General features: G+C 56.0%; 2 protein-coding genes across 3 annotated transcripts; one reads left to right on the top strand and one right to left on the bottom strand.

Annotated features, from left to right (window-relative positions):
- The first annotated feature begins 14,246 nt into the window (after positions 1 to 14,246).
- Positions 14,247 to 21,394, top strand: LOC133760277 (G patch domain-containing protein 4). The gene is made up of 8 exons (XM_062192506.1): positions 14,247 to 14,316; positions 16,608 to 16,824; positions 17,276 to 17,349; positions 17,450 to 17,542; positions 17,636 to 17,722; positions 19,144 to 19,235; positions 19,463 to 19,513; positions 19,709 to 21,394. The coding sequence occupies exons 2-8, from the start codon at positions 16,746 to 16,748 to the stop codon at positions 20,511 to 20,513; spliced, it is 1,281 nt and encodes a 426-aa protein (XP_062048490.1). The 5' UTR covers positions 14,247 to 14,316; positions 16,608 to 16,745; the 3' UTR covers positions 20,514 to 21,394.
- NAXE (NAD(P)HX epimerase) lies at positions 21,231 to 23,349 on the bottom strand. 2 transcript variants are annotated; one of them, XM_062192507.1, is made up of 6 exons: positions 23,149 to 23,349; positions 22,935 to 23,043; positions 22,689 to 22,799; positions 22,493 to 22,606; positions 21,828 to 21,975; positions 21,231 to 21,487 (listed from the first exon to the last, which is right to left on the bottom strand). In XM_062192507.1, exons 1-6 carry the CDS (start codon positions 23,328 to 23,330, stop codon positions 21,285 to 21,287), a joined length of 867 nt encoding a protein of 288 aa, XP_062048491.1. In that variant the 5' UTR covers positions 23,331 to 23,349; the 3' UTR covers positions 21,231 to 21,284. The 2 variants fall into 2 exon arrangements, with proteins under 2 accessions (XP_062048491.1, XP_062048492.1); XM_062192508.1 differs by having other exon boundaries at positions 22,935 to 23,039; positions 23,149 to 23,219.
- Positions 23,350 to 24,435: the final 1,086 nt, after the last annotated feature.

Raw genomic sequence — 24,435 nt, 5'->3', positions numbered from 1 at the left:
ATGCCACAGTGCCGGGCCCTGTGGCATCCTCTGAGGAGAGACCCTGCTGCTGCTGCTGCTGCCCACTGCCCAGGTGACGTGCGACAATCTCAGAGAAGCATGGACCTCTATCTCCAACAGACAGAGCCAGCCTCCGCCCTCCAGGCAGGGCCTGCTGGCCAATTCTCTGGACCCCTGCAGATAGTAAGCATGGAACCAGTCGACTGGGACTGTTGCATGAATGGTGGGAAGAGCTGGCTCAACAACACTTCCAGAAGGGCTGTATGGAGCAGCTAAGGGTGGTGGCCAGGGTCTCTCCTCCTTCCAACCAAGTTCACGTTCAAGTTCAGCTACTTCCCGTCCCACCGCTGCCTCGGGCAGCAGCGTTCTCAGCTCCACAGCTTCGTGCTCCCTCCTCCCTGGGACTCCCCGGGTGTCTCTCTCCCTTGGTATAGGCTCAGGGCTCTGGTGCGGCTGGACCCTGGCTGTACAGCGGGATGGTGTGTGGGCTGAGCCTGGGGCTACCAGCCTGGAGAGGCGTGGTTTCTGCTCAGGAGGCCTCGCGGGACCTCAACCGCCTCTGCACCTTGCACTGAGTCAGGGATGGGAAGAAGGGGGAGGCAGGGTCCATGCCCTGGGGACTGGGCGTGCTGCCATCTAGAGGAAGTCTGTGGACTAGCAGGAGCACTGGATCACCAGCACCCATCCTGTTCCAGCCAGAGGCTAACTGCCTACGGGATTCTATACCGCTTTCCTGGAGCGCCACCGTCTTTGTGAAACCAGCGCCATACCTGCCCCCCGGGGCTGGCAGGTGGGAAGGTAACGGAACAGCACCCTGCGGAGTGAAAACCATGCAGTGAATTAGGGTCACTGCTCAGTGGCTCAAGTTGGGACAAAGTCAGAGAGGAGAGCAAAGCAGAAAGGACATGAGACCCTTTCGACCTCCCCCTCACCCCGCCACAGTAGTCACACCCTAAGAACAGCAAGGCCTCTGGGGGCTGGGGGCTCCTTCTAGACAGAGAAGGTCACTCCCTGAGTGTCTAAGAATGCGATAGGGAAGTGGGGGCGGGCAAAGGCAAGAGATGCATGAGGAGGTTGGTGTGCAGGGAGTTGGCTGCTGCCTATGATGCCAGCAGCCCGTATCAGAGGGCTGGTTCAGACCCCTGCTGCTCTGCTTCCGCTCTGGTCCCCTGCTGTGCACCTTGGAGAGCAGCAGTGGGCGGCCCAAATATTTGGGACTTTGCCACCCATGTGGGAAGCCAGGATGGCATTCCAGGCTCCTGGCTTTGGCAGGGACATGCCCTGGCTATTGGGGCCATTTGGGGAGTGGACTGGTGGATGGAAGATTTTTTCTCTCTCTCTCTCTCTCTCTTTCTCTCTCTCCCTGTCTCAGCCAGTACTGTGGCACAGCGGGTAAAGCCGTCACCTGCAGTACTGGCATCCCATATGGGCACTGGTTCTAGTTCCGGCTGCTCCACTTCTGATCCAGCTCTCTGCTATGGCCTAGGAAAGCAGTAGAAGATGCCCCCAAGCCCTTAGGCCCCTGATCCTGTGTGGGAGACATGGAAGAAGCTTCTGGCTTTGGATCTGCCCAGCTCCAGCTGTTGTGGTCATTCAAGGGGTGATCCAGTGGATGGAAGACTCTCTCTTCTCTCTTTCTCTCTCTCCCTGCCTCTGCCTCTCTGTAACTCTGCCTTTTAAATAAATAAATAAATCTTAACAACAAAAAAAAGTTATCTCTCAGTCTTTCAAATAAATAAACAAATCTGGGGGGGGGGGGATTAAAGAGGCCTGCAGAGGCCTGTTTCCTCATCTGCACATGGAACTGCCGCTCAGTTTAAACTGGCTTCTGAAGGGCCCCCATCGGAGGCCTGGGGAGGGGCGGAAGCAAAGGGCCTCGTGGGAGCCCTGATTTCCTGCAGGGCTGCGTCATGCGGGACGATCGCTGTCCTGTGGGATGATCGCTGTCCTGTGGGACGATCGCTGTCCTGCGGGACGATCCCTGTCCTGCGGTACGATCGCTGTCCTGTGGGACGATCCCTGTCCTGCGGGACGACCCCTGACCTGCGGGATGATCGCTGTCCTGAGGGACGATCGCTGTCCTGAGGGACGATCCCTGTCCTGCGGGATGATCGCTGTCCTGAGGGACGATCGCTGTCCTGCGGGACGATCCCTGTCCCGTGGGACGACCCCTGTCCTGCGGGACGACCCCTGTCCTGTGGGACGACCCCTGTCCTGTGGGACGATCCCTGTCCTGTGGGATGATCCCTGTCCTGTGGGATGATCCCTGTCCTGCGGGACGATCGCTGTCGTGCGGGACGATCCCTGTCCCGTGGGACGACCCCTGTCCTGTGGGACGATCCCTGTCCCGTGGGACGACCCCTGTCCTGCGGGACGATCCCTGTCCCGTGGGACGATCCCTGTCCTGCCGGACGATCCCTGTCCTGCGGGACGACCCCTGTCCTGCGGGACGATCGCTGTCCTGTGGGACGATCCCTGTCCTGCGGGACGATCGCTGTCCTGTGGGACGATCCCTGTCCTGCGGGACAACCGCTGTCCTGCGGGACGATCACTGTCCTGAGGGACGATCGCTGTCCCGCGGGACGATCCCTGTCCCGTGGGACGACCCCTGTCCTGCGGGACGACCCCTGTCCTGTGGGACGATCCCTGTCCTGTGGGACGATCCCTGTCCTGTGGACGATCCCTGTCCTGTGGGATGACCCCTGTCCTGTGGGACGACCCCTGTCCTGTGGGACGATCCCTGTCCCGTGGGACGACCCCTGTCCTGCGGGACGCCCCCTGTCCTGCGGAACGACCGCTGTCCTGCGGGACGACCCCTGTCCTGCGGGACGCCCCCTGTCCTGAGGGACAATCCCTGTCCTGTGGGACGATCCCTGTCCTGCGGGACGATCCCTGTCCTGAGGGACGATCCCTGTCCTGAGGGACGATCCCTGTCCTGTGGGACGATCGCTGTCCTGCGGGACGATCGCTGTCCTGCGGGACGATCCCTGTCCTGCGGGACGATCCCTGTCCTGTGGACGACCCCTGTCCTGCGGGACGACCCCTGTCCTGTGGGACAATCGCTGTCCTGAGGGACGATCCCTGTCTTGCGGGATGACCCCTGTCCTGTGGGACGACCGCTGTCCTGCGGGACGATCCCTGTCCTGTGGGATGATCCCTGTCCTGTGGGACGATCCCTGTCCTGTGGGACGATCCCTGTCCTGCGGGACGACCCCTGTCCTGCGGGACGATCCCTGTCCTGCGGGACGATCCCTGTCCTGCGGGACGATCGCTGTCCTGCGGGACGATCGCTGTCCTGCGGGACGATCCCTGTCCTGTGGGATGATCCCTGTCCTGTGGACGACCCCTGTCCTGTGGGACGATCCCTGTCCTGTGGGACGATCCCTGTCCTGCGGGACGATCGCTGTCCTGCGGGACGATCGCTGTCCTGCGGGACGACCCCTGTCCTGCGGGATGCCCCCTGTCCTGCGGGACGATCGCTGTCCTTCGGGACGCCCCCTGTCCTGAGGGACAATCCCTGTCCTGTGGGACGATCCCTGTCCTGCGGGACGATCCCTGTCCTGAGGGACGATCCCTGTCCTGTGGGATGATCGCTGTCCTGCGGGACGATCCCTGTCCTGTGGGACGATCCCTGTCCTGTGGACGACCCCTGTCCTGTGGGACGATTGCTGTCCTGCGGGACGATCCCTGTCCTGTGGACGATCCCTGTCCTGTGGGACGATCCCTGTCCTGCGGGACGACCCCTGTCCTGCGGGACGATCGCTGTCCTGCGGGACGATCCCTGTCCTGAGGGATGATCCCTGTCCTGTGGACGACCCCTGTCCTGTGGGACGATCGCTGTCCTGCGGGACGATCCCTGTCCTGCGGGACGATCCCTGTCCTGTGGGACGATCGCTGTCCTGCGGGACGACCCCTGTCCTGTGGGATGATCCCTGTCCTGTGGGACGAACCCTGTCCTGCGGGACGATCCCTGTCCTGCGGGATGACCCCTGTCCTGTGGGACGATCGCTGTCCTGCGGGACGATCCCTGTCCTGTGGGATGATCCCTGTCCTGTGGGACGATCCCTGTCCTGTGGACGACTCCTGTCCTGTGGGACGACCCCTGTCCTGTGGGACGATCGCTGTCCTGAGGGACGATCCCTGTCCTGTGGGATGATCCCTGTCCTGTGGGACGATCCCTGTCCTGTGGACGACCCCTGTCCTGTGGGACGACCCCTGTCCTGTGGGACGATCGCTGTCCTTCGGGACGATCGCTGTCCTGCGGGACGATCCCTGTCCCGCCTGCCTGCTGCAGAGTAACAGGGTGCGCAGTGCAGCAGCGGCGGCAGACAGACACGGAGATGCTGCGTCAGGGTTTCTAAGACGCACCAATCAGATTCGCGTATTAGGGATGCTGCCCTCTGTCACTCTGTGGGCCACACTCAGGCACTGCTAGACTCACGGGGACCGTTCACCTGCATTTTTCCTCAGCCAGTCCTGCAAATACCTTGAGATCCGACTCCTTTCATCAGCCCGTCTCACTTATCTCAGGCTGCAGAGATTTCTGTGTGTGTGGGTGTGTGGTGTGTGTGGTGTGTGGGTGTGTGGGTGTGTGGGTGTGTGGGTGGTATGTGGGTGGGGTGTGTGTGTGTGTGTGTGGGTGGTGTGTGTGTGTGTGGTGTGTGTGGTGTGTGGGTGTGTGGGTGGTGTGTGGGTGTGTGGGTGGTGTGTGGGTGGTGTGTGGTGTGTGGGTGGTGTGTGTGTGTGTGTGGTGTGTGTGGTGTGTGGGTGTGTGGGTGGTGTGTGGGTGTGTGTGGTGTGTGGGTGTGGTGTGTGGGTGTGTGGGGGCTGGGTGTGGGGGTGTGTGGGGGGTGGGTGTGGGTGTGTGTGGTGTGTGGGTGTGTGTGGGGGGTGTGGCTGTGTGGGTGTGTGTGTGGGTGTGTGTGGTGTGTGTATGGGTGTGTGTGTGTGGTGTGTGGTATGTGTATGGGTGTGTGTATGGGTGTGTGTGTGTGTGGTGTGTGGTATGTGTATGGGTGTGTGTATGGGTGTGTGTATGGGTGTGTGGGTGTGTGTGGGTGTGTGTGGTGTGTGTGTGTGTGTGTGGTGTGTGGGTGTGTGGGGGGTGGGGGTGGGGGGGTGTGGGTGTGTGTGGTGTGTGGTGTGTGTATGGGTGTGTGGGTGTATGTGTGTGTGTGGTGTGTGGTGTGTGTATGGGTGTGTGTGGGTGTGTGTGGGGGTCTAGGGGGTGGGTGTGGGGGGTGTGTGGGTGTATGTGGGTGTGGTGTGTGGGTGTGTGTGTGGGGGGGTGGGTGTGGGGTGTGTATGTGTGTGTATGGGGTGTGTGTGTGTGTGTGTGGGTGTGTGTGTGAGTCTCTCTCTCTCTGTAACTCTGACTTTCAAACAAATAAATAAATCCTTTTTAAAAATAACTAAATATAGGGCCGGCGCCGCAGCTCAATAGGCTAATCCTCCGCCTTGCAGCCCCCGGGGTTCTAGTCCCATCGGGGCGCCAGATTCTGTCCTGGTTGCCCCTCTTCCAGGCCAGCTCTCTGCTGTGGCCCGGGAGTGCAGTGGAGGATGGCCCAAGTGCTTGGGCCCTGCACCCCATGGGAGACCAGGAGAAGCACCTGGCTCCTGGCTTAGGATCAGCACAATGCACCAGCCGCGGCGGACATTGGAGGGTGAACCAACGGCAAAAGGAAGACCTTTCTCTCTGTCTCTCTCTCTCTCACTGTCCACTCTGCCTGTCAAAAAAAATAACTAAATATTTTTAAAAAGAATAATTCTGGGGCTGGCACTGTGGCGTAGCAGGTAAAGCTGCCGTCTCGTGGTGCTATATGGACAGCAGTGTGAGATCCTGATGCTCACTTCAGATCCAGCTCCCTGCTAATGCACCTGGGAAATCAGTGGAAAATGGCCCAAATCCTTGGTCCCCTGAACCCATGTGGGAGACCCAGAAGAAGCTCCTGGCTTCAGCCTGGCCCAGCTCTGGCTGTTGCGGCCATCTGGGGAGTGAACCAGCAGAGGGAAGACCTCTCCCTCTCCCTCTCCCTCTCCCTCTCCTTCTCTCCCTCCCTGTAACTCTGAGGTTCGAATAATCAAATATTTTTATTAAAAAAGAAATAATTTCCTTCAAACAAGGGGAAAGGTAACAATAGAGTGGCTAGGTTTTTCCTTCTTTTCTTGGTATTTGGCTACAGCACTCTCCAGTCAGCTTGGTTGACACTTGTGTCTGAGTTGCCTGGAGCATGCCGCTTCGCTGGTGCAGGAAGTGTGATAAACCAGCCACACCTGTACGGCTAGAGGTTCACCTGCAGAGGGTGATGAAATGATAGGGTTTTTTTTTTTTTTTTTTTTTTTTACAGGCAGAGTGGACAGTGAGAGAGAGAGACAGAGAGAAAGGTCTTCCTTTGCCGTTCACCCTCCAATGGCCGCTGCGGCTGGCGCACCGCGCTGATCCGAAGCCAGGAGCCAGGTGCTTCTCCTGGTCTCCCATGCAGGTGCAGGGCCCAAGGACTTGGGCCAAACTCCACTGCCTTCCCGGGCCACAGCAGAGAGCTGGCCTGGAAGAGGGGCAACCGGGACAGAACCGGCGCCCCGACCGGGACTAGAACCCGGTGTGCCAGCGCCGCAAGGTGGAGGATTAGCCTAGTGAGCTGCGGCGCCGGCCAATGATAGGGTTTTATTACCGTGGGGAAGTTAACCACAAAGGTGCTTTGGCTTTATAGTCTAGAAAGTTGGCCGATCTTACGTCGTGAGCCATGTGATGTCGGCGAGCCTTTTCTTGCTCCTGGGAGCGGCTCTCTCTTCTGAGTTCCCTCATAAGAAGTTCCCTAGATCGAACTCCGATGTGAGTTAACAAGGAACTCTCCTCCAAGGAAGACAACACACTAGCACCCGTTGCTTCTCCCTTCCAGCAGATCCACTGGGGGAATAAAACACTGTGTAATTCCCCAGAGGCCAAACCCGCTGCACGGGGGACCGTTCTGCAGCTCCGGCCCACTGCAGCCTGGGCGCCGGGAGGCAGCGGTCTTCCTGCCAGTCCGCCACAGCGCCCTCTGGCGGTCAAGGACACGCAGGCTGGTCGCGCCCGCCCGCTCAGTCCGGTTACCGTTAGCACGGAAGCTGGAGGCACCGGCCTTTGTGCTTCTCCTTAACCGAGGCAAGAAGCCAGTCAATGGCTTTTCCCTGTGGTGTGTGCTGCGCACTCAGAAAATGTTTAGGGGACAAAACGCCTGCAACAGCTGGGGCTGGGCAGAGGCTGACGCCAAGAGCTGGGAACTCCATCCAGATCTCCCACTTGGGTGGACGGATCCCAGTTACGTAAGCCATCATCCCTGCCTCCCAGGGTGCACATTAGCAGAGAGCTGAGTCAGGAGCCGAGGCAGATATAGAACCCCGGGGGCTTTGATGTGGGCACTGGGTGCCAGCCCAAATGCCCACCCCAAGATATTACTTTTTTAAAAAATATTTATTTATTTGAAAGGTAGAGTTACAAAGTGGTGGTGGGGATCTTCCATCTGCTGGTTCACACCCCAAATGGTGGCAACAGTCAGGGCTTGGCCAGGCTGAAACCAGGAGCCAGGAGCATCTTTCTGGTTTCCCATATTGATGCAGGGACCCAAGCACGTGGGCCATCATCCACGCTTTCCCAGGCGCATTAGCAGGGGGCTGGATTGGAAGTGGAGCAGCCGGGACTCGAACCCACACCCGTATAGGATGCTGACCTTGTAGATGGCAACTTAACCCACTATGCCACAGCACCAGTCTCAACCAAGAATATTATCTTAAATCAGAAGGCTTTTATTCCTTTTATTTTACACAATGATACAATTGCACACTCCATTGTAGAATATTTAACAAACATAAAAACATTTAAAAGAAAACTCCCTTAATCCTAACACACAGAGAAAATACCTTTCACTAATTTTTTTTTTTTTTTGTGTATCCTTCAGGTCTTTTGTGGCATTTGTGGGATTTGTATATTATGTGTACGAATTTTTTAGTTATAATTTTTAAAAGATTTACTTATTTGAAGTTCACTGCCCAGATGGCCACAAACGCCAGAACTTGGCCAGGCTGAAACCAGGAGCATCTAGCTTCTTCCAGATCTCCTACGTGGGTGCAGAGGCCCAAGCACTTGGGTCATCCTCCGCTGCTTTCCCAGGCCATAGCAGAGAGCTGGATCGGAAGTGGAGCAGCCAGGACTTGAACTGGTGCCCACATGGGATGCTAGCTTCTTTGGCTTTACCCGCTGCGCTGGCACCAGTTCAGAGTAAACGGCAACGTGCAATTTGGCGGGAGGCCAGCAGGTGGGCGAGAGAGCTGCCCTGCCTGCGCCATGGGTCCCTGCAGGGTTTGGGGCGCCACCTCCCCTCGCGTCCTGGGCACCCAAGCTGGGGGGCGTGGACGTCTACGTCGGAGGAGGCTCGCAGACCGAGAGGCTGGAGCCCAGCCCTCAAAACCCCGGCGACGGCCTTCAGCTTCGAGCTCTCTTCAGACCCCTGCTTTCCCCTGGCTTCGTTCAGCTCCGGAGGGAGCGAGGTATTCTTCCTGTCTGTGGCCCCAGTGCCAGGAGCCAGGACGGGGACCCCTTGGTGTTCCTGTGGCCCCCGGGCTCCCCTTCCCACCTCTGCTCCCACAGGTGTTGGGGTCTTTCCACCCGCTCCCTTCAGAAACTTTCCCATAGCACTTTTACCGATGTCTCTGGGTATTGCTCGCATTAAAAAAAATAATAATACAGTAAAGACACCCCCCCCCCATAGTGCTGGCATCCCGTATGGGCACTGGTTCTAGTCTCGGCTGCTCTACTTCCAATCTAGCTCTGTGCTATGGCCTGGGATAGCAATAGAAGATGGCCCAAGTGCTTGGACCTTTCACCCGCCTGGGAGACCGGGAAGAAGTGCCTGGCTCCTGGCTTCGGATCAGCGCAGTTCCGGCCGTTGTGGCCATTTGGAGAGTGAACCAATGGAAAGAAGACCTTTCTCCCTGTTTCTCCTTCTCACTGTAACTCTACCTCTTAAATAAAATAAATAAAAATCCTTAAAAAAAAGAAAACGGCTTACTGTAAGATCTGAAAATGACATTTTTAACCGTACACCACTGGACTGTAATGTTTAAGCCATTAGGAACTCAAATGGTGTAGGACACCCAGAGGAACCTGCCAAACCCCGGTAGGAAATTATCAGGGTCTAAGAAACGTCTAATGAGACACACACTGGTTTTTTCTCAACAGAATGAAAAGTAAATGCATTAGGCAAACCTTGCCAGTGTTTGTTCTTTGGATTTCTTTTCTTTTTTCTTTTTCTTTTTCTTTTCCTTTTTTTTTTTTTTTTTTTGACAGGCAGAGTTAGACAGTGAGAGAGAGAGAGAAAGGTCTTCCTTTTTCTGTTGGTTCACCCCCTAAGTGGCCGCTACGGCTGGTGCATTGTGGCCAGCTCGCTGCGCTGATCCGAAGCCAGGAGCCAGGTGCCTCCTCCTGGTCTCCCATGCGGTGCAGGGCCCAAACACCTGGGCCATCCTCCACTGCACTCCCTGGCCACAGCAGAGAGCTGGCCTGGAAGAGGGGCAACCGGGACAGAATCCGGCGCCCCAATGTTCTTTGGGTTTCAAAACTCCACATTATAGTTGCAGCCACAGATATTTTCCTTCCCTGAGTTTCAGATTTCACTGATAGAAAACAAATTAACTGAGAAGAGGTGAAAGAAGAGGAATGGCATAGTTTATGAACCACAGGCATTTGCTGGCATCGATTTAAACCCAGTGTAGACAAAGAATCCAAAGCCTTACGTTCTAGGGTTTCTTTCTCTCCAGAAATCTGGGGCGGCAGCACCAGGGGATAGTAATCAGGGCCAGTGTTTCGGCGCAGCAGGTGAGCTGCTGCCTGTGACCCTGGCATCCCACACGACTGTGGGGAATAAGTGCGCCTGAGACCACCTGCTCACTGAGGGAAGGCTCGAACACATGAAGGCGGCAGGAAGAGAGACTTCACTCACGGCCTTGAAGGGGTGTCTGGTGCAGGCACCCGAGAGGAGCTAAGCACCCTTTTATCTCCTAGTGCGCAGGTCCCGTCCCTAGTTCCTCACTGGCTATGTACTTTGGGAGTCACAATCTTCCCAAATGTTGCCCAAGACAGGGCAGGTGTTTGGGTGCCCGGACTGTTGCTGGGCAAACAGGAGGGGCAGGGGATTGGCTGGGACTGTGGCAGAGGCCTCCTATGGGAGGCCTTGTTACGTTATCTTATTACAGTCCCACTTTGTCTTAAAACTACAGTAAGTACAGCTAGAAGTCTATGTTATGGCCGACTGAGGCTGGCCATGCCCTTTGAAAATAAGCTGTAAAATGAGGCCAGCCCTGTGGCACATGTAGGTTAATCCTCCGCCTGCATCCCATATGGGCGCCAGTTTGAGTCCTGGCTGCGCACTTCCCATCCAGCTCTCTGCTGTGGCCTGGGAAAACAGTGGAAGATGGCCCAGGTCCTTGAGCCCCTGTACCTATGTGGGAGACCAGGAAGAAGTCCTGGCTCCTGGCTCCGGATCAGCCCAGCTCTGGCATTTGCGGCCATTTGGGGAGTGAACCAGCAAATGGAAGACCTTTTCTCTCTGTCTTTTCCTCTCACTGTCTAACTCTACCTCTCAAATAAATAAAATATTTAAATTTTTTAAAAAATAAAATAAGCTATAAAGCATTTTCTTACATGAGCAATCCAGATGGAGCTCCAGGCTCCTGGTTTTGGCCTGGTTCAGCTCTGGCTGTTGTCCTGTTTGGGGAGTGAATCAGTGGATGGAAGTTCTCTCTCTTTCTCTCTCTCTCCCTCTCGCTCTGTAACTGCTTTTCAAATACATACAATATTTTTCTTTTTTTTTTTATTTGAAAAGCAGAGACAGAGAAGGAGAAAGAGAGAGAGAGAGAGAGAGAGAGAGAGAGAGAGAGTTCTTCCATCCACTGGTTCACTCCCTGAGTGCCAGTGACAGCCAAGGCTAGGTCAGGCGAAGCCAGGGGCCTGGGACTCAGTTTGGGTCTCTCCTGTGGTGGCAAGGACCCAAGTGCTAAGCCATCACTGCTGTCTCCCAGAGTGCAAATTAGCAGGAAACTGGAATCGGGACTTGAATCCAGGCGCTGTGATACACCTGCAGGTGTCCCAAGTGATGTCTTAGTGTTTTTGTTGTTTTTGGTGACAGACAGAGGTCTTCCATCCACTGCTTCACTTCCCAGATGGCTGCAATGGCCAGAGTTGTGCCAGGCCAAAGCCAGGAGCCCGAACCTTCTTCCAGGTCTTCCACGTGAGCGCAGGGGCCCAAGCTCTTGGGCCATCCTCTGTTGCTTTCCCAGGCACATTAGTGGGGAGCTGGATTGGAAATGGAGCAGCCAGGACTGGAACAAGCTCCCACAATGAATGCCAACATCACAGGCAGCAGCTCAACCCACTACACTACCAGTCCCCCAAATGATGTCTTTTTTTTTTTTTTTTGACAGGCAGAGTGGACAGTGAGAGAGAGAGACATAGAGAAAGGTCTTCCTTTGCCGTTGGTTCACCCTCCAATGGCTGCTGTGGCCGGCGCACCGCGCTGATCCGAACGCAGGAACCAGGTGCTTCTCCTGGTCTCCCATGCGGTGCAGGGCCCAAGGACCTGGGCCATCCTCCACTGCACTCCTGGGCCACAGCAGAGAGCTGGACAGGAAGAGGAGCTACTGGGACAGAATCCGGCGCCCCGACCGGGACTAGAACCCAGTGTGCCAGCGCCGCAGGTGGAGGATTAGCCTATTGAGCCACAGCGCCGGCTCCAAGTTATGTCTTAACCACTGAGCCAAATGCTTCCCCCAGGAAAAGTAATTTTTAAAATATTTCCTTTGTATTTATTTGAAAGGTAGAGTTAGAGAGATAGAAGCAGAGAAAGAGAGAGAGAGAGAGAGAGGTCTTCCATCCACTGGTTCACTCCCCAATTAGTTGCAATGGCTGGAGCTGAGCCAATCTAAAGCCAGGAGCCAGGAGCTTCTTCTGGGACTCCCATGTTTTTGCAGGGGCCCAAGGACTTGGGCCATTTTCCACTGCTTTCCCAGGCCATGGTAGAGCGCTGGATCAGAAGTGGAGCAGCCAGGACTCGAACTGGCGCCCATTTGGGATGCCGGCGCTGCAGGCTGCGGCTTTAACCCGCTGTGCCACAGCGCCGGCTCCCATGCAGTTGTTTTATAATATGCATTTACCACGGATCATTTGAAGATTGCTTACATTTTGTATTACATATAATATTAGGTATAAGATCACACACACATCTAACATAGACAGATGGGAGAATGGTGGAAATCGAAGACCTCTCTGTAGAATTTTCTCAGTGGTCCCTGAGACACTCCTGTAAAACTCCAGTCTGTAAAAATGAATGAAATTTCCCAGTATTCTACGACCATGAGAAGTGATCCATCTGAGACCACACAGTTAGCGGCAGAGTGGGAAAGCCTCAGTCCTGACTCTTGCACGGGGCTCTTCTGTTGGACACAGCCTCGAAGAATGCCTTGCAGGCACCCCCTGTCCCTTCCGCAAGCATTTCAAATCCCAGCAACAAACCTCCACTGGTGGCGTATTTTAAAGTCACATTAACTTGATGGGAAAAAAAATGTGTGTGAATGAGGGCGTTTGTTCCAAGCACCTACGACAAAGCCACACTGCAAAATTGGTGATTTTTCTGTTGGTAAGTTTCCAGGCGATGCTAAGTGCTGAAATATTGTTATGGGGGAGAGAGGGGGCGATGATGAGGGATAATTTTTTCATATTTTTAAAAAAACATAGTATGAATTTGTTTACAGAAACTGGTTACAAAACAGACTATTCTCTCCTTTAAATATCCAGGGTAATTTAGGATTTACTTATTTGAGGGGCTGGTGCTGTGGCGTAGAGGGTAAAGCCACCAGCTGCAGTGCCAGCGTCCCAGAGGGGCACTGATTCGAGTCCTGGCTGCTCCACTTCTGATCCAGCTCTCTGCTCTGGCCTGGGAAAGCAGTAGAGGATGGCCCAAGTCCTTGGGCCCCTGCACCCACATGGGAGACCTGGAGGAAGTACCTGGCTCCTGGCTTCTGATCGGCGCAGCTCCGGCTGTTGTGGCCATCTGGGGAGTGGACCAGCAGATGGAGGACCTCTCTTTCTCTTTCTCTCCCTCTCTGCCTCTGCCTCTCTGTAACTCTGCCTTCAAACGAATGGGTAAATCTTTAAAAACAAAACAAAACAAATTTACTTATTTGAAAGTCAGAGTTACACAGAGAGAGAGGGAGATAGATCTTCTATCTCCTGGTTCATTCCCCCAGATGGCTGTAACAGTCTGAGCTGGGTCAGGTGGAAGCCAGGAGCCAGGAGCTTCTTCTGGATCTCCCAAATGGGTAACAGGGGCCCGAACACTCGGGCCACCTTCCGCTGCTTTCCCCAGGCCATCATTACAGAGTTGGATTGGAAATGAAGCGAGCGGGGCCTAACTGCACCCATATGGGATGCCAGCATCACAGGCAGTGGCTTAACATACTAGGCAACAAAGTCAGCCCGCAAAGTCAATTTCTATCCCTTGGGGCCCGCCCTGTGGCTTAGCCAGTAGAGCTGCCCCTGCAGTGCCAGCATCCCAAATGCGTGTGGGTTTGAGTCCCGGCTGCTCCACTTCTGATCCAGCTCCCTGCTGATGCGCCCAGGGAAAGCAGTGGGAGATGACCCAAGTTCTTGGGCTCCCTCACCCACGTGGGCACCGGGATGAGGCTCCTGGTTCCTGGCTTCAGCCTGGCTCAGCCCCAGGCGTTGTGGCCACTTGGGGAGTGAACGAGCGGATGGAAGATCCCTCTGTTTCTCTGTGTCACTCTGCCCTTCAAATAAAATCTTTTTTAAAAAAGTGATGAACCTAAGGAAGCCTCTGATGTCTAGGCCTTTTCTAAATAACGTCCCCAAGGCTGCGTATTCATCCCCAAATCACCGCTGAGGTTCCTCCTCCATTGCCTTTCCTGAACCGCTCAGGCCAGACGCCCTGTTTCCTTGGAGTTTCCCTTCCTCATCTCTGGGCTCGGGACTACTTCAGGGCAGAACCCAAGCCTGTGCTCATCATTTCTAGAGGCTTGGCCTGGACTGAAGTCCTTTAGCCGCTCAGGGACCACAGGGAAGAAGCAAGTGGAGCAGCAGCGTCGGAAACCCGAGAAACCGGCGTGCTCCCGGAGCCCGTTTCCACGGCAACAACACAAGCCAATCGGCCACCGCAAAGGTTTCTCGCGGGAGGACCCGGATTTCCGTTCCCGCTGGCGTCTCTATGGTCTCGGCAGCCTAGAAAGACCGAAAGGGCACTTCCGGGAAGGTGGCGGCTCACAAGTCAGGTAAGGCACGTGTTTCTGCGGGGAGATCCGACCCCGAAAGGATGGTGAGGGGCGCCCTCTTCCCGAGTGGTGGCAGTCGGGGCCAGGGCTCGGAACCAAATGTGAAGGCGGAAGAAGAGCCATGCCCGCGTAGCACCGCGGGGGAGGGAGGCCGAAGGAAAGGTCAGCCGGCTCTACAGACCGCTGGCCCTGCACATTCTGACAGGGGAGGAGACAGTGCCGCGTAGGGTGCTGGCAGCCTTCACGGTGACTGGGGCACACAGCTCGGGACCTACTTGCTTCTGTGCAGTTAGCGACTGAACGCATTCTGGATTTCTGGCGCTGCACTGAGCGCGCTGGGGTTGCATAAAGCCCGTTCTAACTTCGAGGGCGCGTCGTTTTAAATGACTGCGCCAAGGGGTAGGCGGCGGTGGTCAGCCTCACGGCGGGAAGCCGTTCTGGAATGCCTGATTACCAGTCCTGGTCCTACTACTTGCTAGCTATTTGATTTGAGCAAATGCCCGTTTCTCGTTTGTACATCACCGATGACAACTCCTAAAAGGGTTGTTGGCAGGATGGAGACAATCCACGTGAAGCAGGTAGCAGGCTGGCCGAGTGAATGCACAGCAGGTTTTAGTTATGATTTTTACCGTAATTACTGAAATCAGCACTGACAGACCAGAGAGGACTTCTGAGAAGAGGTGGCTTTGAGGTGGCCTTGAAGGGCTTGGGGTTTGAATTTTACTTGTCTTACAAGTATCAGGAAGCAAGACCTGGGCATGTCTGCCATCAGCACGTTTCTGTGGGAACTCTCAAGGTGTCAGTTAACGTTTTCAGGTTACCATCCTCCGCAGCAGCAGTGTAAGTTATCCTGAACTAGCGTTAGTTTCTCTTGGTTCTTGAAGAGATCGGCCACTGTTCCTAAGCCTAATATATAATGGTTAGGGGAAGTGACTATACTGGTGTCTGGGTTTTTTTTTTTTTTAAGAATTTTTATATACATTCTTAATTTCAAATGAAAGTTTTACCCTTCAGAGTCGTTGCTTGGGGAGGCGCCCACTGCAGTAGTGCTGCTAGTCAGCTTTAATATTTGTCCACAGATCTGAGTACAGGTTAACTATAGTGGGTCAAGTCAGTGTGGATACTCTTAGTTTGCAAAGTCTTGTGTGATGAGCCAGTTTAACCATTTCAGAGGCCAATCAAGTATCTAATTTGGGTAATGCCGTTCTGGGTCCAAAAGGAGGAACTGGTGAGTGTGTGATGAGGTAAAGTGGATCACGTTGCAGTTGGGCAACTTGGGCTCACATTGAGCAGCATCTCTTGTCAGCTGCGTAACCTCAGGCAAGAAATCCAGGCCTCTACAGAAGCATCAGGTTGAAATGAGGTCCTGTGACAGTGTGTGCAGTGCACCTGTTAGCATCAGATGCGCAGTGAGAATGCCCTTCCTAAGCTCGACCGTTTGCAGAGGGGAGCGTCAGCGAGGCTGACATGCAGCAGTGGTGTGTGAAGTGTGCAGCCCCTCACCCAGAAGATGGTGTCAGTGCTGAAGCAGGGGGTAAGACAGGGGCTCTATTAAGTACCAGTTTCTCATAGCCCAGGTTAACAAGCTTCTCATAGCTTTGTTTTTGCAGGGGAGTATATTTGTATATTTTTGGAAATGTGCAGACAAGCTGCTTGGGTGTGAATTCTTTTTTTTTTTTTTTTAACAGGCAGAGTGGATAGTGAGAGAGAGAGAGACAGAGAGAAAGGTCTTCCTTTTTGCCGTTGGTTCACCCTCCAATGGCCGCTGCGGCCAGCGCATTGTGCTGATCCGAAGCCAGGAGCCAGGTGCTTTTGCTGGTCTCCCATGTGGGTGCAGGGCCCAAGGACTTGGGCCATCCTCCACTGCCTTCCCGGGCCATAGCAGAGAGCTGGACTGGAATAGGGGCAACTGGGATAGAATCCGGCGCCCCGATGGGACTAGAACCCTGTGTGCTGGCGCCGCAAGGTGGAGGATTAGCCTGTTAAGCCACAGCGCCGGCCTGGGTGTCAATTCTGTACACCTCTGCCTTGTGCTCTTGAGCACGTCTTCTAACCTCTAAGCCTGTTTCCTCGTCTGTAAATTAGGGATAACACCATCTTCCTGACTGGGCTGGGAAGTGCAAGTGAAATCGTCCCCTTAAAGTCTTAGCACAGCTTGGCATATGGTAGCTCTGCATAGTGCAGGCATCAGCACCCGCACAGCCCTCCTTGACTTCCCGTTGGGTTACTGCCGGCCCTCTGGCCAGACTGGGAGTATCCCACGGACCTGGCCTCCTTCCTCCTCTCCCCAGGGTTCATGAAAGGGACTCCTTAGAAGAGCAGGGAGGATGGATGAGGACTGCGTTGGACACCTTCTCCTTTCCTCTTAAGAGGTGACGTCACCTCTTCTTTGCTGGTGACAGCCTGAGGGACAGAGCCGCTTTGGCACCATGAGTGTCGCTCCAGAGACCAAGAGTCGTGGGATGAAGTTTGCTGAAGAGCAGCTGCTGAAGCATGGATGGACTCAAGGTGATCCCGGGGGCCTCCCCCACGTCCTCTAAGTCCCTGCCCTCTGCCCAGGAGAGGGGCATTTGGACTTGACCCCCGTCATCCATTCAGCTGGAGGAGGAAACACTAGTTTAAAGCCAAGTTTTCTGAATTCTGCAGAAAAGGGAAGAATAGAAGAACTTTGACGGTGGGTAGTGAGAAAGAAGTGGTTGAGAGGACTTGGGGAAGGAGGAAGAGACATGGCCTCTGTCTCAAAAGGGGTGAAGGAAGAGCTAGTTCAGGCTTAGATAAAACCGGGGGACTGCATCCAGTGGTACCAGAAAGAAAGGAGCTGGGGGGGGGGCTCCTGAGAGGGACACGGTATGTGCCGACAGCGGGTGTGCAATGGCGAGGCATGCCGTGTGTTGTGGGCCTGCCTGGGGAGGGCTCAGGACAAGCAGCCGATTAAGCCAAGACACTCTGTCATCTACAGGCAAAGGCCTGGGCCGGAAGGAGAATGGCATCACCCAGGCCCTCAGAGTGACGCTGAAGCAGGACACTCATGGGGTAAGACTGGGCAGGCTGAGGAAGGTCACCACGATGGGGAGCGGACGACTACCCTTGCGCAGGTGAGGTGGGTGCTCAGAGCTCATTTACCCCCTTGCAGGTGGGACACGACCCTGCCAAGGAGTTCACAAACCACTGGTGGAATGAACTCTTCAACAAGACTGCGGCCAACTTGGTAGTGGAAACCGGGCAGGTGTGAGCTCGGACAGGCACACGACACGGGAGGGCCAGGGATGTGGGGGAGGGAGACGTGCTATGTCCCCTGCTCACGGAGACTTCCCTGTAGGATGGAGTACAGATAAGGCGCCTTTCTGAGGAGACTACCCGTGCTAGTCGTCCCAAGCCCAACCTGCTGTATCAGAAATTTGTGAAGGTATGAGAGGCTGGGGGTGGGGTGAAGCTAACCCTTGCTTTTTCCTCCTCTGTTCTTGCCTGGGGCCTGAGCAACTGCCTTGTATGCCCTACTGGTTCTCAGGACTGTCCTCCAGAGGGGGATCCTCTGACCAACTCGCTGTTGCTTACGCAGCCCGCCCAGACCTCAGCAAGCGTTGACACCTTCCCATTCCACAGCGCAGCAGCAGGGAGTGGGAGGGGGCACACAGGCTTTCAAATACGAAGCTGCTGGAAGACTGGGGCAGGGGCTCTAGTTCTAAGGATTTAGAAGCCAGAGGAGACCTGGGAGAGAATCTGGTCCATCCTCATTTCACAGATGTGGCCACATCGGTGGGGAGTGGTGGCTGAGCACCACTGCTGGCAGTGATGGACAGGACTAGGGCCCAGGCCTGAGGCTCCCGCTCCCCTGTATTCAAACAGAAGGGAGCGGACACTGAATGGTCATCTGTTGTATGCTGAGGACTTTATGTGTTACCTACACGCCTTCCCATGGCTCTGCATCTGTGCTGCCCTGGTTCAGGGTGCCGTCATCTCTTTAACAGCCTCCTCACCTCTGCTGTCCCTCCCCACGACAGTCACAAAGCCTCCAGGGTGTTCTCGCTAACTCACAAAATTCATCACGTCACTGTTGCTCCTTGACCAAGGGCGACGTGGTCCACACTCATGGACCAGCCCATGGCCTTTACAGGCCTTGTCTCTGGTCCACACTCATGGACCAGCCCATGGCCTTTACAGGCCTTGTCTCTGTGTCTCCAGCCTCATCCCTTGCCAGTCCTCTGCAGGACCACTGTACTCAGCCGCTTGGAGTCTTTGTTTTCTTTGAAGGTACCATGTTCCTCCTTCAGGTTTGTCCCTCTGCCTATGACACTCTTCTCTCCACCCTTTTCCCTGCTAGTTCGTCTTTATCTTTCAGAACTTGGCTTACACAGCAATTACTTCTGGAACACATTTCCTGAACCCCACCTCTTGTACAGGCCAACGCTCAGTCATCGCCTAGGTTCTGCCACACTCCCCACTCCCGCCCCCAGGGATCCCATCTGAGCTGGACCCATCTCATTCTTGCTCTACTCTGTGTCCCAATTCTGTGGCCCATCGTAGATTCTCATTTAACCCTGTCAGAGGAAAGTGTGTGAAGGGGTTCCGTGGCGTGGGGTTGCCATCTTTATGTCACTGCGAGACCTGGTGATGCAGGGCGCTTCCTTCTCGCTCTGCCCACAAGTCAGCTGAGAGCCAGAGCCCAGGCTGCCCCACCTCCTGCCCAAGCTGAAGTCTGCAGGATGGCACGCCTCCCGGTGGCTCTGATGCTGGCAGATTCCTGCCTAGGGCCGTGAATTCCTGCGGGGAGGAGGGATGGCAGTGGTGTCGACTGGACCTTGTCCACTTCCATGGTCCCTCTTCTAGGTGGCCACGCTGACTTCAGGTGGAGAGAAGCCAGACAAAGACTTGGAGAGCTGTAGTGACGAGGACAACGAGGGGCCCAACCCACCAAGGATGTGAGACTTCTTTTAGCGCTAGTGTGTTGGGGAAGAGGCTGTGCAGTCCCGAGAGAGAGGACTGGCCTACTGGTGGGGAGGAGAGGGACTATGCCTAGCGGATCTTTGCATCCCAGCATCTCACAGTGCCAGCTCCTGAACAGGCTCAGTGAAGGGATGCGTTAGAGGGGAGGAGCGGTCACGCGCTCCTACCAGCTCTGATTCTAACTCCTCATCTCCCCCGACAGTCTGACTGACGAGATGCTGCTCCAGGCCTGTGAGGGGCGAACAGCACACAAGTAAGTCGTGGTGGGCCCTGGGCTCCTTGCTGCCCACCCTGAGGATGGCCTGGCCACCTCCTGATTCTCCTTACCCCAGGGAAACGGTTCCAGGCATCTGCTGCCTGAAGAAGACAGGCAGCTTCCTGCAGCCCCGGAGGCTGGGCCCATTTCCCCCGGTAACCCTCATTCTGACTCGGACCCCACTGGTTTCAGGGCTGCTCGTCTGGGGATCACGATGAAGGCCAAGCTTGCTCGGCTAGAGGCCCAGGAACAGGCCTTCCTGGCTCAACTCAAGGGCCAGAACTCTGGGAGCAAGCTCCCCCAGAAAAAGAAAAAGAAAAAGCAGCCGGAAGAGGAGGAAGAGGCCGCAGCAACGGAAGGTCATGCAGATGAGCAGCACCCGGAGCACGCCGACCAGAGCGTCCGGAAGAGCAAAAAGAAAAAGAAAAGACGCCATCAAGAAGAGGTCTCAGCTGGGAGTGAGGGAGCAGCCGTAGGGGCAGAGGAGGAAGAGGCCGCAGGAGCAAGCGGGCTTGGAGCAGTGCCCAGCAGAGAGCAGACCGACCACAGGAGGAAGAGGAAGAAGAGGCGGCATCACCAGGAGGAGGACTTGGGGGTCTTGGATAGTGGAGGAAGAGGTCCAGAGACGGAGGCGGGGGAGAGCGGGGCAGCTGACCCGGGCAGCAGAAGCGCGAGGCGGCAGCTCAGGGACGTGCACTCGGAAGACGGAGAAGCTGAGGAGACCGTCTCGGCAGGTGGGGCTGGGGGAGCAGAGCGCGGGGCATGCAGGAATCGCAGACACAGGAAGCAGAAGAAAAGACAGCATCGAGGGGAAGAGGAGGTGGCCATGGAGGTAAGGGGTGAAGAGGAGGGTGGCAGGACTGGGGAAGAGGGCAGGGCACACAGCAGCTCAAGCAGCAGAAGCAAGAAGAGGCGGCGGCAGCACCCAGAGGAGGCGCCTGCTAGGACCAGCCCCAACCAGAGAGCCAAGAAGAAGAAACGGAAGAAGAGAGACTGAATCCTCGTCACAGCAGCGTTCAGCTCTACTCAGTGGCCTTGGACACAGTGGCCTCGGACACTGGGGCCAATGGCCGTGACTGCAGCCCCTCAATGAAGACGGTCCCAAGCGGAAACACACTCAGGAACCGCAGTCTGCTGAGCGGAGCAAGCGGGCACCGTCCCCTGCACTGTGCTGACCCAGACATCACGGACTCGGGCGCCTGCAGGGCAAGGCGGGCTGGGGGCGGGGGCGGGGGCGGGACCTCTCTGCTGAAAACATCAACTTGCCAGACACGTCCTGGCTTGTGAATGCTGATGGAACAGATTCAGCTCTGGGGGCCACCTTCACCCAGATGGCCGGCTTCCGACATTCTACCAAATGGCTGAATAAACTTCAGCTCGGGCTCCTAGCCTACGGGTACGTCCAGACTGGCATCTCCGTTCCCAGCATGGGAAGGCTCTGAGTACAAATTAGGAAATTTCCCTTGGAGGCTTCTGGAGAAATTGTTACTCTCCTGTGTGCTTGCTGACCTCACCCAGCGCCCTGCTCCCCACACGGTCCAGAACCGCACGTCCATGAGGGACAGCTCACCTTGCTTGGCACCGACCAGTGAGTTCCCAGGACATGGCAGTCTCTTGCCTATCCTGTTTCCCCCCGAGAGAGCACATCTCCAGGACTGCTCTGGGAGCTCCCGTCACCCACAAATCTTGCCAGAAGATTCCAAGGATGCCACCATTCTGGGAGAGAGAGGCACTAGGTCTTTATTGGGACGGCTGCTGCCACAGTCCCTCACTGCAGGCGGTAGACACACTCCGTGTCTGGGTAGGGCGGCAGGTTCAGCTGGTACTTCTTTTCCAGAGCAGGTGGCACAAAACGACCCCCAAGGTAGTGGTAGCGGCCGGTGAACTGGGTTGCAGACTTTTTGGGTGCCGTCAGGGAGATGAGCAGGTCTGGCTGGATCCCTCCAGAGCTTCCCTTCTCCACATCCCATCCTGAAAACAGAGGGTGGTGCTCAGGCAGCGCTGAAGAGGCCAGATGTCTAGGCCCTCTGCTCGCCCGGATGTGCTCTGGTCCTAGAGAACTGGGGACCCCGCAGCCCCCACCTAAGGGGTTCTCATCCTAGGAGCTCCTTGTGCTCCAGGACCTGAGGTTCTTTATGGGACCAATGTGTAAAGGGGGCTTCTGAACTCTGCTCCGCAGCTCTGTGGGATCCAGAAAGCTGTGTCCCGCCCCCTGCGACCTGAATTTAGACCTGGTCTGAGCTAGGGTCTAAGAATCAGGTATCCCACCTTGAAGATACAGGGTAGGGCCCCGATCCCCCGGTCCCAGCACCTGAGGGAATGTCAATGCTGGCAATGGGCACGGTGAGTCCACTCAGGACACTCAGGATGCTGCGGAATGGCTCCCGAACTTCACCCTTGAAGCTGAAGCCAAAGATGGCGTCCACCACCAGCTCATAGAGCTCATCAATCACCATGGGCTGGAGTGGGGCAGGAAAAGGAGACGACGTCAGAGCCTTAGCTGGAGAGGGCTGGCCCTATTGTGCCCACCGACCATTCACAAAAGCACAGATAAGACTCATTCCCAGGGCGTCCCAAGGCCTAGGGCAAGTGTGAGTTGGTCTCAGGCCAAACTGAGACTAGACTCATTCTATGACTGGGAAGCCACTTGTCTGCACCTCAGTCTCTTCATCAGTAAAATGCACTAAGAAATTTACAAATTTCCAGTTTCCCATCCCTAAATCCATGCACCTGCAGAAAGGGGTTAGGATGAGGCAGTCACTCTGGCCCCAGAGAGGGGCAGCTCATGTGTCCTGCTAAGGGAAGAGGGGAAAGGCAGCTTTAGGTATGGGGGAGTCATGGAGCACACCTTACAGGGCAGGGCGGTGCTTAACGCACTTTTATCCAAATGGGATCCTGAGCCCCTGGAAACACGAAGCGGGAACAGAGCCCAGGCAGGGGTTACTGCAGAGATGGGGTGCAACTGGAGCCACCTACCTCAGAGGGCATTTCGCCAAGGAAAGGGATGTCCATCTTCTGACACTGGGTTACCAGCGCAGTGAACAGTGGCTTGTTGGGCCTTTTGGGGTAATAGATGGTTGGTTGGTAGCCCTAGGAAGGAGGCAAAGTGATCATTTAACCCAGGCCCCCAAAGCCTCACGCCCTCCTCCAGGGCCCCCTCTCACCTACTCACAAAGAGTTTGAGGTGTCGAGCACAGACCAGGCCATCTCCTCCATTATTCCCGGGGCCACAGATGACCAGGACGGCGGGGGGGCTCCTGGACATGGACGTGGGGGGATATGCCTGGAGGCAAAGTCAGAGGGGTTTCGGGAATGACCGAGCAGGTTGGGCCAGCTGTCTCCTCCACACCCCTTTGTGCCTAGGCCGGGGGCTCGACCAGAGACTCGCTCTTCCCCAAGGTGAGAGTGCGCCACTGACCTTGGCAATGGCTGTGGCACAGCTCAGCCCAGCCAGCTCCATGAGTTGGTCCACACTGAACTGGTACTCGTTAAACAGCTCCTGGTCCACGGCCTGGGCCTCCTCCTGGCTGAGGCAAACCCCTGGCCTGAGTCCCCGCCCCGGCGCTCCGCGCGGACAGAGCGCCGCCCAGGTCCCGCAGGGGAGGGACGACGGTCGGCGGAGCCCCGCCTACCTCAAGTACTTCACCGAGGTGCTCGCCATGACCTCCGAGTACCTGCGGCCACCCGAGTCCTGCCGCTGCGGCCTCCACCAGGTAGGTCTCTGGCGGCAGACGCCGGCCTGGCTTGTGATCCGCGGCAGGCGCGAGCCCGCCACCAGCAGCCCGAATCCCAGCAGCGCCCGCAGCCCGGACATCCAGCTCAGTGCGCGCGCGCCGCGGCCCGCCCGGCCCTGGCGCATGCGCGGCGCTCGCCCCGCCCCGGGGGCCGGGCCGGCGCGGGTCCGCCCATCCCGCGCCTGCAGCGCCGAATCCCACCCTCTGCAGCCGGGACCCCGCCCCTCCGGAGCGTTTGCATGGTGCGGCGCGTTTCCAGTTGTGGCGGGGTGCCTGCTGCCAGTCGCTCTTCATTTGCGGTTCTGTGGCCCAGCAGCTCCTGCGCCACCACTTCCTAGGCCGTGGGAGGCAGCAGGGCTGGCTTTGGGTCCCTGTCACCCACATGGGACACCTGGATGGAGTTTCAGGCTCCTGTCTTCGGCCTGGCCCGGCCCTGGCGGTGGAGAGTGGACAAGCAGATGAAAGAACTCTCTCTGATTCTGGGGAAATAGAAAACGGAACCCTTAAAAAAAAAAAAAAAGATTTATTTATTTGAAAGAGTTACACAGAGAGGAGATGCAGAGAGAGATCTTCCATCTGATGGTTCACTCCCCAGATGGCCGCAAAGAATTGAGCTGCGCCGATCTGAAGCCAGGAGTTTCTTCCGGGTCTCCCACGTGTTTTCAGGGCCCAAGGACTTGGGCCATCTTCTTCTGCTTTCCCAGGCCATAGCAGAGAGCTGGATCGGAAGTGGAGCAGCCGGGTCTCAAACTGGCACCCCTATGGGATGCGGGCGCTTCAGGCCAGGGCTTTAACCCGCTGCTCCACAGCGCCAACCCTGAAAACTATAAACCTTAACTAGGTTGAGTAAACTATGGTTAAAAATGTGACTGATACCATAGGCTCTGAATCACACAAATTTCTCATTGGAAACCTGGAGAATAATAAATTTTGCCCAAGTATTTTTGAGAATGCAAACACATTCTGTAGTATGGTTATGGGAAGAGGTTGGGAGATGGCAAACCAGTTACCATTAAAGCAGTAAAGATAAGTGCCCAGATTGTTATGGACTGCAGGTTTGTGTCCCGTTCCCCAGTTTTTAAAATTTTATTTATTTGAAAGGCAGAGTTACAGAGAGGAGAGACAGAGATCTTCCATCCACTGGTTCAATCCCCAAATGGCCACAACAGCTGGAGCTAGGCCGAT

Source organism: Lepus europaeus, chromosome 5, assembly GCF_033115175.1.
Source record: "Lepus europaeus isolate LE1 chromosome 5, mLepTim1.pri, whole genome shotgun sequence".
Classification (NCBI taxonomy): domain Eukaryota; kingdom Metazoa; phylum Chordata; class Mammalia; order Lagomorpha; family Leporidae; genus Lepus; species Lepus europaeus.
Note: the sequence above shows the minus strand (reverse complement) of the source record. Positions and strands in the feature narration are given on the sequence as shown.